Raw genomic sequence first — 14,638 nt, forward strand, 5'->3', positions numbered from 1 at the left:
ATTCACTAGGGCGTAGAGGGAGAATAGAATAGTATGTCCATTGCATGGCAAGTGCAGCTGTACAATTTGACAGTGTCCATGTCGACCATGTCGACATTCGGGACAAACCGAGAAAAAAAAAACCCCACTTCTCTTGAAAACGCTGCATTGTAGCAACTCCTCTCAAAATGCTTCCCTGCCTGTCTCCCCCACTGGCCAAAGTGTCTTTACATCCTGCTGATCGATATTTTCGGCATCTAATGGTGAAAAGAAGCCATAACGTGATTTCACTGTTTCAAACACATTGTACAGTTTTATATACAGTTTGCTGATTTATTTTAAAAAATTGTTACCTGTTAATAAAATGATGCGAATGTCCAAAATATTCTCTGGAACCCGCTCAGAATATGTGTGCGCTATATAAATAACCGGTAATAAATAATTTATAGTATACATATATCACCCCTCCCCTTACCCTTTGGCCATCTATTTAGCCTGAAGCGCCTGTCTGTAGTCTCCTGCTGGAACATGCAAGCAAAGGGGGAGGTTGGAACTGTCACTGATGACATTGTTAGACTACTCTCAGCTCACTTGTCTTCATTTCAGAGGTCAATGTGAGTGTGTAATAAATAAATATATATATATATATATATATATATATATATACGTTTTTGTGTGTGCAAACAAAAGACCGTCACTCCAGAGGCAATGTTAAATAGAAGGAGGTGTGTATTCAAATACTAACATTTTGGGGCATATGACAAACATTTTGTGTGTAAAAATAAGTACTGCAGGTTACTGCTGCCTTTGTTCATGCTGCATTTATATCTTGGAGACATGTTTTTTTTTTTACCATAGTCGTAACTGTGTGGAGTTTGTATTTTCTCCCCATGCTTGCGTGGATTTCCTCCAGGTACTCTGGTTTCCTCCCACAATCCAAAAAATTAACCCAAGTGAATGTGTGTGTATGTGTGTATACATGTGGTAGGGAATATAGATTGTAAGCTGTACTGGGGCAGGGTCTGATGCGAATGTTCGAATATTCTCTGTAAATGCGCTGCAGAATATGTGTGCGCTATACAAATAACTATTAATAAATAAATACATTTTATGTATATATATATAAATATATATATATATATATATACCAGTGTGTGTGTGTGTGTGTGTGTGTGTATATATATATATATATATACACACCCCCTGACGAAGTCCAAACTCGTTGACGAAACGTGTTGGGCGTGGCTAAGCAGTGATGTGAATCCTGGTGTCCGGTATCCACTTCTCCCTACCGCAGCGTGCAATGCTGCGCAGCTTGAGACGGCTGATGGAGGGCTCTGTGTGAATGCCGATCACCGTTCCTGGCAAGCTGTTCATTTTATACTGATATATATGTGAGCTTTTTTATTACATAAATATATTTGAAACTGTAGCTCATTTTCTCAATCACTTTTCATATATATATATATATATATATATATATATATATATATATATATATATATATATATATATATATATATAGCAGCAATCAATGTCCATGTAAGGATCCTGGTGGGGACCCCAAAAGAACAGGCGGCACTCAATCAGCTTTAAGGAATGAATCCTGTTTTTATCTTAGAAGCAGAAGATTACAAGCATTTGTCGACATGACGTTTCTAAGCCGGAACGGCTTTGTCTTCAGGACTTGTGCTCTGTAAAAAGTGCATAAAGTGCTTTGATGAGAGTGCCGGACAAACCTTGTGCTATATATATATATATATATATATATATATATATATATATATATACCACACACACTATAACTCGCAAGTCAACTCAGTGGTGCTCCACTTTTAAAGGCATCAAAGTCCCATAAATAGTATATATTTGTCCACACTGCCTGGTGCCCCCAGTCCTTTTGATGTCTAGTGTCTTGACAAAGGTCCCTGTTGAGGACCGAAATGTCGACTACAGCTATGACTGAATAAAAACCTGTTTCAACTCTATTATGCTGCCAATGGTGAGTGCCTGCTTCTACAAATATATACTATATATAGATATATATATTCACAAACCAGTGGGACTCATAGCACAAAAGAAAACACCACAGAAACCACGACTGTTTCAACGTTTCAATCACAGAGATTTTCATCAGGAAGTTAAAAAATAATGATGCTCTCACCTTATATCCCGTCACCCTGTGTACAAAGCATCCTCGCCATCGGGGCATTTCCAGTTATGGATGCCGGGCCCTGACGTCGCAAATACAAATACCAATGCAATAGTACAATAGTCTCAATCAGGTAATGTACACATTGAAGCAATATACCAGAACAAAAAAAATATACACAATAATATGAGTTAAATATCAATGAATTAATACTACAAAAGAAAAGAAAAAATATTAAAAAGGAATAATAATTAACTCAGCGATTAATAAAGCATGCTAAAGGTAATGTCTAATTTAACCCCTTCGGGTGGATACACTGTATAGATTTTGTTGTACTGACACTGCAAGTTATTTTATGATGCAAGTTCTAATAACCAAGCATGGTAGACGTGAGAGTTGAGTTAGTGTTGTCTCAATTTAGCCTCTATCTCAGTGGTTCCCTAACCGTGCGCCGTGGTACCCTGGGATGTTTTGAGGCTCTTGCTGAGGCTCAGGTTGTTGGTCCAGGACCAAATCAAATTATTTATGGTCAAGGTGATGGGCAAAAACAATGCTAAGGGTTTGTCAATCTTAATATATGTGGAGAGTTTGCAGCACAACCCTGCCCAATACCCCATAACTCACCCTGGAGATGACAGGTTTGCGATTGAAATGTGTCAAATCGCATGTGTTTAAGCTCTGATTCCGATCCAATGAGCATCGCACGGAGCCTGTATTATAGATTTATCGGATCCCGCAGGTCTTGCTGGGATCTCATAGGATATATTGAATGCAAAAGGACCACATACAGGGGGTCATTCTGAATGGTCAGCAACCATCAAATGATTTCCACCCCGCACTCAAGATGAGAATGTATGCTTATGCCAAACATCCATTTGCATGTGTGCATGGACATTTGCGTGTCAACCAGAATGACCTCCACAATGTATCGGATGAGATCCTGCCGCCCAGGAAGCTGCTGGGGGGTTCAAGGGAAATTTTATGTAACTTCTCCCTCTGAGATGTCGCATAAGGTTTAGGGGTGCCGTAAGAAAAATGCTGATTCTCTAGGGTCCCTGATTCAAGAAAGCTTGGGAACCACTGATCTAACTTTACTGTTCACTACGTGTTGAGTGGTATATAGCATTACATAGTCCCTGCAGTATACAGTATGTTTTATATACTGTACTTGTTATATTTTTCATTGTGGTGGCATTAGAATTTTGCATTGCTATTGTGCCCAGGTAGTTATTTAACCCCTTAATTAACAACGATGCTGTGAGAGATCCTCAAAATATCTGTTAAAAATGCCAGCCCTGCTCACTGTTCTTTTTCGGGTGACTTTTTTCGGGTGACTAAACTTCAATTACTTAACTAAACTTCAATGGCATGTATTCAATGCCGGTGCGAGGGGGTTAAACTGCGAGGATCGCAGAAAACCAGTGATCCTCGCAGTTTAACCCCCGCGCCGGCCGCTCGCACTATGCAACGTTCCGGGGGAATCCTCGCAGTCACAGAACGGCGAGGATTCCCCTAAACTGCGAGAGCCGCGGCTAGTGCAGCAAACTCGCTGTAATTAGCCTCGATTCTCGCAGCTTTTGGATGCACATACGCCAATTCTCCCTCGCTCAAAAAACGGAGCGAGGGGGAATTTGCGTATGAGGGGGGTCAGTTGAATACTGACAGGGTGAGCGGTGACTGCGAGCAAAAAGTCCTGCTCGCAGTCACCGCTCGCCCACGGCATTGAATATATGCCAATGTATTGACTTGGCTGTATTTGTATTTATTTATACTAAAAGAACAGTCACTGGCATTTTTAGTGGCTATTTTGAAGATCGCTCACAGCAACATTGGCACTCAAAGGGTTAAAAGTGTGCAATAGCACCAATTAGCTGTGCAAAATGTCAATCAGAAGGCTGGCAACCCTATATAAGGCCTTTGTCTACAATAAGTACAGTACATACTAGTTTTGACCTAGAGTCTGCATTGGTACTGTCTCTGCTTGCTCTGTGTACTCATTTCTTATTGTAGTGCTTTATGTCATTGAAGCTTGGCATAGCACCCTGCATTCGTCATTGTGCTGGAAGCCTGTGTGCATGAATGAATGTTGGTACTGCCCGCTTTGTGTCATGTAGGGTGTGGTGTGCAGAATGTTATCTTCAGCTTCCTCTGAATCACCTCCTACCCTATGCATTCCAGACATGCAGGTAGCCTATGGTTAGTCACACAGGAGAATCTCTTCCTGTTTCTCTCAATCTGACCATTGGCCTATTAAGCTCCTGTGAAGTAATCATAATTGTACTGCAGAAAATCATATCATTTCTCAGGCAATGATCTGCAACATTAGCCACATGACACTAAAAGGTGTTTTAAGGCAAACACTCAATTAATTCTGTTATGGTACAAAACAAGATGTAATACTCCCGGTCTCCTCAGTTCATCAGACATTAACCCCCTCAGGCCCTTAATATTTTATACAGACGTTCAACACTTGTGCTAGAAGCAAGACCACATGAAAGCAAATCTGTGTCTCCAGCTGTTATGAAACTATAAGTCCCAGCATGCTTTGAGGCAGTTTTTTTAAGTAGAAAGAAGTACTGTAATTATAACGTTGCTTTAATATATAATGGATTAATGTGGTTCTAGTTTTGAGGCATGTTGGCTAGGTGCATTCCCATGCAGCCCATTTGCTGACTAAAACCAGGCATACTTAATGTATACACTGTGTCAGGATGTTGAGGAGAGAAGGCAGTGGGAGGAAGCAAAGGGAGAGATGAGGAATGAGAAATCGTGGGGGGAGATAAGAATTTAAAGAGTAGACAAAGATTGTATAGGAAGACTGAAAAGATATAATTTTTTAACAGTATTTGGGTAATGCAGCCCATGTGTAAATAACATTGTTGGCATATTTTATTAAAAATAGGAAGATGCGTGCTCCCACATCTAGCCCAGAGTATTTTCAATAATGAGTGGTGGCGGTGATAGTTGGGGGGGGGGGGGAGGGGATATATATATGAGTATGAAAAACCTTTCTGCTGTGAATAGACAGTGAATGTATAGACAGGCAATTGGTCTACCCCAAAAGGTCCATATGTCAACAGGATCAAAATACACATGATAAGGTCCTAATGAGTTTTTCATGATTTTTTTAAGTGCCTTGTTGTTACTTTGATGTCCATTTGGGTCTAGAGCGAGATTATAATAATGTACCAAGTGTAGCGATGTGTTACACTAATTGGGGGTCCATGTCAACACAAATAAAAGTGGAAAAAAAATCATGTCTACCTTTTTAATGTGGCTACCTTTTTCATGTTGATATTTTGACCCTATCAACCTTTCCCATAGTAACCTTGCCAATGTCGACAGTTGACCCTGTCGACTTATTCCATGTCAACCTTATGGGTTAGACCTATTGACTCTCTATCTAGACCAGGGGTAGCCAACTCCAGTCCTCGAGAGCTACCAACGGTGCATGTTTTCCAGCTCACCTCCAGGTGCACAGGTGTACTCATTATTCACTGACACATTTTAAAAGATCCACAGATGTAGCTAATTACTTTATTTGCGATTCTGTGAGGAGACCTGGAAAACATTAACTGTTGGTAGCTCTCAAGGACTGGAGTTGGCTACCCCTGATCTAGACACTGTCTATCTAATAATCCACACCCTTCTAAAACCACCTCTTTTGCTCTGAGGTGAGAGTAGGAGAGAACAACCACTGGACCCCATCCGCTAGTCACATTTGGCCTGTCTTCTTTAGATTCAGACAGATCTGAGAGACAAATTAGGCCAAATCTGAGCTCCCTCCGATCAGATGAGCAGCTCGATCCATTTGAGAAAGAAAACTTTGGTGCTGCACCAAAGATCTGTCTGATCTGAATCCTTCAGGGGTCCATCATAGATCTGATCAGATAGAGTTGATAGAGTGGAGCTCAGATTTGGCCTTTTTTCTTCAGACTTGTCTATTTAGCCCAGGGTCAGATAAGATTCTTGGAAAGTTCCTGGGAGAGTTCAAAGAGATTACCAGTGGCTATGTAGAGTTATTGTTCCCTTCTCCTCTGTAATTTTAGAGTGAGGGTGGCTCACTGTGTACAGTGATTTACACTAATCTGTGCAATTAATGTACCAAACTTACTCCTTTTCCACTAGCAAAAATAACCTGGGATTTGCGCAGGGACGCGCACGAAAAAGTGTCCCAAGGCGACTTCAATCCGAGTAACTGGGTTGGACCCGGGATGCTCCCGGATCCAGGGGCTATGGATTGGTTGGTCGACCTAAAGATGGTCGACAGTCATTAGGTTGACACCACTAGGTCGACATACTGCAAGGTCGACATGGGTCTAAGTCGACATGGGACAAAGTTGACAGGTCATTAGGTTGACACAAGCATTAGGTTGACATGGTCTAGGTCGACAGTCAAAATGTTGACATGGGGTTTTTTATTGTTTTTTACCCGAATGTCAACACAGTCGACATGGCCAAATGATTAAGTGCACCGCGTCCCCTAGCATGGCTCACTGTGTTATGTTTTTCTCCCACCATGCCCTAGTGGACAGTAGGGCATGAAATACTGCCTGTCGGCACATGTTGGCTCACAAAACAGTGAAAACCCCCATGTCGACCTTTTGACTGTCGACCTAGTGGTGTCGACATAATGACTGTTGATCAACTCTAGGTCGACCAACCGACCATATCCTGTCCAGGAGTAGTTGTCTCGTTCACTGCAATACAAAGCCGCCACTAGGAGATGCTCTCTTCTCCCAGCGCCGCCCTGGCCCCACCTCCCGATGACATCATTTATGTCGGGTTGGGCTGCTAATGGGAAAGGGTTTGCAATCCTGGTGGCACCTGGGTACAAAAGCCCGGGTGGGACCCAGCTTGCATAGTGGAAAATGGGTATTCGAGGACTCTCCAAACAGGTTGAAATGCAGCTGATAACAGATAACAGTGGCTTGTACCAAGCTGCAACGGAAATGTAAACACAATGTTAAACAAACATAGAGACAATGAAGTTCTCACAATGAGATAATAAAATACAAAGAAATACAAAGAATAATACAACGAAAGCAAAAAAAAATATTGTAAATAAAAATATAACTAAATAAAAATATTTTCTCTTACATAGATACATAGTAGTTTAAAAAGACATACATCCATCGGGGACGTTTGTTGTATACCTATTTGAATTGTGCGTTTTGCTTTAACTTTGGACAAATTATGATTATGTTAGTTGTCCCCCTGGATGTTTTTAACCAATAAATGGTTATCCAACCTTATTTTAAGTGTATTTGTACCACCGCTCCAGGAAGACAGTTCCATAATTTAACTGCCCTGAATGTAAATCAACCTTCTAAGCAGGTAGTGTTCATTCTTGCACCCACCATATTTGAAAACCCATGCAGTTCCTCTTCCCTGCCTGGGGTGTCGCTGTCTGTTGTAGTGCTTCTAGCACAGTGTGGTCTGTATATCAGCACTGATATGCAAACCAGACCTGTGCTAGAAACACCACAGCAGCCAGCAACACCCCAGGCAGGGAACAGGAACTGCATGGATTTTCAAAGATAGTGGGTGCTAGAATGAATACTATAATCCATATGTTCAGCATCCCGGTAGACAGGATGTCAGTGTTAACTATATCGACATCGGCATCCCAACTGTTGCCAGGAGACCGACACTGAATCTTGAAGGCAATTAGGACTCTGGAATTCCTGCGAGGGGCGGCGGTACGCGTCCTCCGACCTTTTGATACCCCCACTATCCACGTCGGCGTGGAGTTGAGAATAGAAAGTGTGGCGAGCGCAGCGAACCACCGAGCCCGAAGCGTGGCGAGCGTAGCGAGGGGACGCGTAACACGCTCCTGAAGTGTGGCGAGCGCACACCGATTACTTAACATGTATTCCGCGTCCCCTCGCGGGGCTCGCTGCGCTCGCCACGCTGCGCTCGCCACGCTTCGGGCTCGTATTCCGCGTCCGCTCGCCGCGCTTCGGGCTCGCCACACTTTCTACTCTCAACTCCACGCCGACGTGGATAGTGGGGGTATCAAAAGGTCGGAGGACCCGTACCGCTGCGCTCGCCACGCTTCGGGTGGACGTTGATGGTGGGGTGGCGTTAACAATTGGGGGGGCCATTTCACACTTCAGGGTGGCTATTTGGGGTCTGTGAGCCATTTAACATTGTTCCCTATGTAAAATCGGTAATCGCGTCGGTCGCATCGCATGCGATTTTTTGGCCGCATGCGATGCGACCGACGCGATTTACATTTTACCATGCATTTCTATGTAAAATCGCTGCCATCGCATCGGTCGCATCGCATGCCATTATAATGGCATGCGATGTACATGCGATGCCCGCGATGGGCGCCGTTCTAGGAAACAAGTACCAAAAAAAGGTAGACACAAGAAAAGGTATACATGAGTTTTTTTAATTTTTTGTGCCCCCAATTAGCGTAGCACATACCCTTGCATGGCTTGCTTCATTCGACATGCTCTGGGCATAGTGCCTCGCACTGCTACCAATGTGTTTGGCACACTTTATTGTTCCCAGTCAGAGTATACTTGGATGTTAAATTATGAAGAAGTCCAAAAAAAAAATGTAAAAACTCGTCGACCCCTTCACATCTAGTTCTTTTTTTCATGTAGACCTCTTGATTGTGTTGAACTTTGTCAATGTCGACCTTTTGCATGTCGACCATACCAATCTAGACACTGTAGACCCTTCAACCGGATACTAGAGGAAGGTAAGTATACTTACCTGACCCCTGTTAAGATTTCCTCCTGTAGGATGCGGGATTCTGACCACTGGCATACCGACCACCGCTCACCCATATGTATCCCTGTCAAACATATCAATTTGATCAAATATACATTTGTTAAAGATACAAGATAAGCTTCAGACATTTGGCCTAACCTCCATAGCCATTACATTTTGTCTTCACTCGGATGGATGGTCATGCTATAGTTTGTTGAAATCTTTTTTTGTGTAGTTTCCTGACAAGATTCCGATGCATGGAGCTATAGCAGAACATTGTCATTTTTAAACCTGCATAATAGCACTGTGAGATGGGCAGTTCAAAATGGCCATAGAAACATGGATGATGCTGGGCTATTTGAAAATCATAGTAGTGGGTATGGAAAGTCATCCTGTCATGCGGTTCGCTAACGTCATCCGTGGGGTGGAGCGTCAGTTGTGTGGGGGGAGGCAGCATTGAGGTGATGCTGCTGCCTCCTCCATAGAAGTGAATGGGACCCAGGTCGCTCGACCTGGGTTAACCATTCATATTGCCCAGTAACCCCCATCTGACCTGTGAATAACACTTCTTTTATCCTGGGTTCGATTGCTGGGTTGCTGGACTCGGGATATTCAAAAATGGCACTTTCAAAAACGCACCCGGAAACAACCCAGAATAAAACCGGGTTATTTGTGCAGTATGAAAGGGGTATTAGTTATCATCTACGTCCTAAGTTACTGTATGCAAATGTTACATTCACATATTTAAAAGACAATAGTTCCATCTTATGAAGAAAAATACTTGTACAGTTGTGATGTCCATTATTAGGATTACATCAATCTCTACCTATGAAAATTTTATTCACATCAGTTTATACATATCTTAACATTACTTGTGGATTATAATTATGTATATTGTGTAATTTATAAAAAAAAAAGTGTGTTATATAAAAAAAATGCTGATCATTTGACAGTTTTTTTATTTATTTATTTTTTTACCATGACCTGTATTTTTTATCTTACACAGGCTGCTTTCTGGAGCTCCACAGGATGCAGCGCCCCCTGATGTAAAAGCTAACAGAACAGGTGCTCTCTATGCCTGTCCCATCACTGCCTCAACATCAGACTGTTTCAGAGTGTCCATCAATCAGGAAAGTACGTTTGGGAACAACTCGTCAATGTTCTTCTAATATGCTGTTACTGTCAATCATTGCTGTAATAAGAACTGACTTCTGTGGTGTTGGAATATCACACACTTAACACAGTGATATTAGGTAATGGGAAAGGAAGCCTCTATATCAGCATTTTTCAACCACTGTACCATGACACACCAGTGTGCCTTGAGCTGTTCTCAAGTGTGCCACCAGATCTAGAGAAGTCCACACCAGTTTGCAGCCACCACCACAAGTTCAACTGTTATTCACTGGTCTCTTGTGTGAGGGCCAATGTATTTTTTGTTACCTGTGGGGACCAGTGAGATTGTTTCTTCATATGGGGCTGATAGGTTTGTTTTTTCCCTGTGGGGGCCTGATGGTGTGCCCCTGCAATTTAAAATGTTGTTGGTGTGCCGTGAGTTGAAAAAGGTTGAAAATCACTGATCTAGATGAAACAGTAGTTTACATTTTATAAAATTCTTGTTATCATGTGGTTCCACTTCAAATATGAGCTTCTGTATTAGCAGTATTGTTAATAAATCAATCAGTCAATCAATCAATCAATCAATCAATCAATAATAGGCAACCTCATCCACTTCATATATCTTCCTACTTACACCCTGGAATGTGGGCAATGTACTTCAGAATCGTTGTTTGTAATTTCTGCCTCTTTATTATTATTATTATTATTGTTATTATTATTAGCATTTATTTATATGGCACCACAAGGGTTCGGCAGTGCCTCACAATACCATATAGGTATACAGTATAAAGGTGGTGGGCCAGATGCAATAAGCTTCAAAAGTGATAAAATGGAGAGTGTAAACAACCAACCAACCAATCAGCTCCTTCTTGACATTTTTAAACACAGTCTGTGACATGGCAGGTAGGAGCTGATTGGCTGGCTGTTTATCACTCTTCATTTTATCACTTTTAAAGCTTAGTGCATCTGGCCCGGTGTGAGGAAAAAATGGCACAACCAAGTGCAATGCCAGTCACACTGCCTATCTAACAAAATTGCCATAGCAATAGGAGCAGCACAATCCACACCTTTGCACTTTGTGAGGCACTGGCTAATGTGATAAGGGTAATTAACCCTACTCCATCTGTACAGCAAGGTACGGAGGATTGTTTGCATAATTCCAGTGATAAAATACATTAGGCTTCATTAACTATGAAAAATGTGAGCTTGTCTAGCATCATTCATCATGATTTATGCTTTTTGTAATCACGGAACACATTTTAGCTGAAAATACCATAAGAATGTATCCATAAAGAGCAGCCAGCTTGTCTAATTACACACACAAACATGTCATGTGCCATCTTGTGTGAGAAATCTATATCTATACAGCAGAGCAATGACAGCATAGTTAGTAAACAGTAGGACGCAGTGCTGCAATGGTCTTGTGATGATGGTCGCAGTGACGACTGACCGTCAGGCACCGTTTGTGAGGGAAAATGGGGGGGGAGGGGAATAGCTGAGACTGAGGGTTGTCACCACCATTTTGGGGGCATGTAACTGCCTGAGACTGCAATCCCACACTACAGTATTTTGTCTTCAAACATCAGAGGGGTGCATATTCCTGTACAAGCATCAGATCTGCACCTTAAAATGAATGTCGGCCACCAGCAAGTCACTTGCACATCCAATGCTGCAGCATTGCCTACAAATTCACAGCTTTGAAGGCATTTCCACATCCTATCTCTGAAACAGGCCACATGTTACAAGTAGCCATTATACTGTAGCTACAAAGAAGCTGATACTGTTAGATCAGTGGTTCTCAAACTCAGACCCCAGACAGTTCATGTTTTCCAGGTCACCCAGCAGGTGCACTCATTGCTGATTGACCGATTTTAAAAGATCCACAGGTGGAGCTAATTATTTCACTTGATTCTGTGAGAATACCTGCAAAACATGCACTGTATGGTGTCCTGAGGACCGACTTTGAGAACCTGTGTGTTAGATGGTTCTCAGTATTATAACTGGAAGATAACTGTAAAATTATTTTCAGGAATCCAGTTTATACAAAACTCAGAATTTACTGGTAAATACCTCAGCTGTTCTCCTCGACCTATAGTATAGCCTTTAATACCAATATGCCCTCTGTGGCTTTGCCTGCAGCTCCTTCCTGATTTTATTGTCAGTTATGTTTGTTACAGCTTGGAATACTAATGCCAAATGCCTGCTTATACGTTCTTGCAGGTAGCTGTGTCTTTCTTTGGTTAAATGAATTGCTTTAACTTATTACCACAATTAAAGGTGATGTGTGGCCCTTAATGAAGTTAAACTGGGTATGTTATCGACCCCCGCCTCCCTGTTGTCTGTACATGTAGCTCAGTGTTGATTGAATTGTCAACAATGCATGTATGGGGCAGTGAAGTCACTGAATGGTATCGTTATTGATATTGTTCAGTGTGTACGCTCAACATCATTTGCCCGCAGCACCGCTGTTATTGTTAACTATATCGATGGTGCCGCAAATTGTCTAGTGTGTACTCAGCATTAGAGGGTACCACGGGGACAGCCCCTTAAGGGTAGCAGGTGACTTAAGGATGACTAAAGGAGATTTAAGTTCAGCAGGGTCGCCCTGTGAAATGTCTGTCTCCACAGTGGTAGGAGTTACAGTATATGCACTTTTGTATTGGAGGCTAGTTGTTACTACTGTAGTGTTATTACAAAAAAAAACAGTGGACAGTATTAGAATTATTATGTAAAACAAACCGTAATAGGAAGTATATTTTTCATGATTTCTTATCCTTTAGATATTTATTTATGATTTAGACACTTTTGTGTTGCCAAGTGCTACTCGGCTTGAAATTTCAGTTAGTGTAAATATAACTTTATAATTGTTTGTGGAGTTTGATATATCAGGCGTCTGCATCCTGAGGTTTCACAGCTGCTGGAAAGCAGAGCACAGCTCCCACATGTCTCCAACCAGTGGGAGGCAAAGGCTTGTAGCTTGGCATCTGGAGAGGAGCAGGTTGCAGCTGCCCTGTATAGCAAGCACTTTGCTACAGATGTGCTACCTTTGCACTTTTTTATAAATTGTTACTTGTTTTGTGCATATTAGCAGTGAAAGTTAATATACCAGCGTAGCAAATTGTAATTTAACACTTTGCACAACATTCGTTCCAAAGGCATGTCATGTGTAAATAACAATTTTAGGTTTGCTACATCTGTACAGCAAGTAAATACATGTTTCCTTCAGCAACTGCTCTTGTCTACACCAGACAGAAAATATTTTGTATGATTTATTTATTTTAATTTTCCTTCCATTTCTGGGACGTGAACAATAGGAGAGATGAAGCCATACGTATATGGTGACACACAGCACAAACATTTCCTAATTCATGCAACAAAATGTTCTTGACGCTACCCACCTGTCGTTTCATGGTGGATTCAGTTCTTGACCTTGAGTGGGGAGTTTAAATTAAATGATAGGACAGAGTAACACATTTTTGCTTTATGTCAGTGCCTCTGTTTATGAATTCCAACCCCAACCCCATCTCCTGTATATTACATCGGGCAGGATAGTTAAAGAATGTGGATGTTACCTTTCCCAACTTTTGTGGAACCAGTAAGTCGTTGGTAGATCATACTAGGATGGATTGGAAGGTACAAAGCAGGTTTTGGTACTTCAATCTAAATTATTATCTGTTATTTAAAATGTCCCAGTAATACCCCTTTCACAACAGAAGTGCAGAGATCAACCTGGTCATTAAATTCCAGGGACATGCAGGGACGTTCCCGGGTTGGGCCCCGTTTACACATGCTTTTGAGTAAGAGAGGGAGGGGAGAGGGGTTTAGGGAGAGAGGGAGGGTGGGTCTTTGCAGACATTGCAGGCTTTCAGGGGTTAAATAGCTCTGCTGGGGTCTGTTGTGCCACAGAGCTTGCACAGTGTATTCCTGCATGCTGTGTGATGCCTCTATAAGCGTCTATGGAAATCCACAACAACAGGAAGTTGCCCTGTATAGCCAATCAGCATCAGCAGAGGCAACATTGGAAGGAGGGACATGTCTCTGCTCCTTTCATACCAGCCATTAACCCTGGAAGGTCCCTGGACCAACACTGGTAGTTAGCAGGGTTAAAATCCCAAGGCATCAGTCCCTGGATTTTGGCCCTGGACCCTTTCACACCAACCTGGGAAATTTGGCTGGTGTGAAAGGGGTATTAGAATACCTAGCGCCAGCGGCGGCTCGTACCTTATTGGGGGAGTGGGGCTGCCTCTGGCCCCAGCGGGGGTGCCGCGATTCAGGCACCCCCCTCCCCCTGTCGCCGCCACTGCCTCCTCTTCTTTCCCGGCCCTGGCGCCTGTGCTGCGTTGAGTGACAGGCGCCGGGACTGGCGCATGTGCAGTACATACATGTACCGCGCATGCAGCCAACTTCTATGGGCTGCTTGGGCAACAGCCCATAGAAGCAATCTGTACAATGTAAGTTACAGGCACCGGGACCAGCGCGTATACGTACTGCGCATGTGCATCTGCTGTTTTTGCACGGCAGCCCGCACAAAGGCGTCCCGGAGGGAGGGAACACCTCTCAATGGGACTGCCTTTGTAACTGGCAGGTCAGACTTCCAATTGGAAGTCACTGCCATTCACAGTTAAGCCAGAACAGCCTCACAGACTGCATCTGGCTTCACTACAG

General features: G+C 42.6%; 1 protein-coding gene across 2 annotated transcripts in view; it reads left to right on the plus strand.

Moving 5' to 3' along the window:
- Window positions 1–14,638, plus strand: part of ITGA3 (integrin subunit alpha 3) — a 79,649-nt gene that overhangs the window by 13,263 nt on the left and 51,748 nt on the right. For both annotated transcript variants that reach the window (XM_083147364.1, XM_083147363.1), the window contains exon 2: window positions 9,864–9,991. In XM_083147364.1, coding sequence (XP_083003490.1) covers window positions 9,864–9,991 — 128 coding nt within the window. The remainder of the gene's footprint in view (window positions 1–9,863; window positions 9,992–14,638) is intronic.

The sequence above is a fragment of the Crinia signifera genome, chromosome 6 (genome assembly GCF_055691185.1).
Source record: "Crinia signifera chromosome 6, ASM5569118v1, whole genome shotgun sequence".
NCBI lineage: Eukaryota > Metazoa > Chordata > Amphibia > Anura > Myobatrachidae > Crinia > Crinia signifera.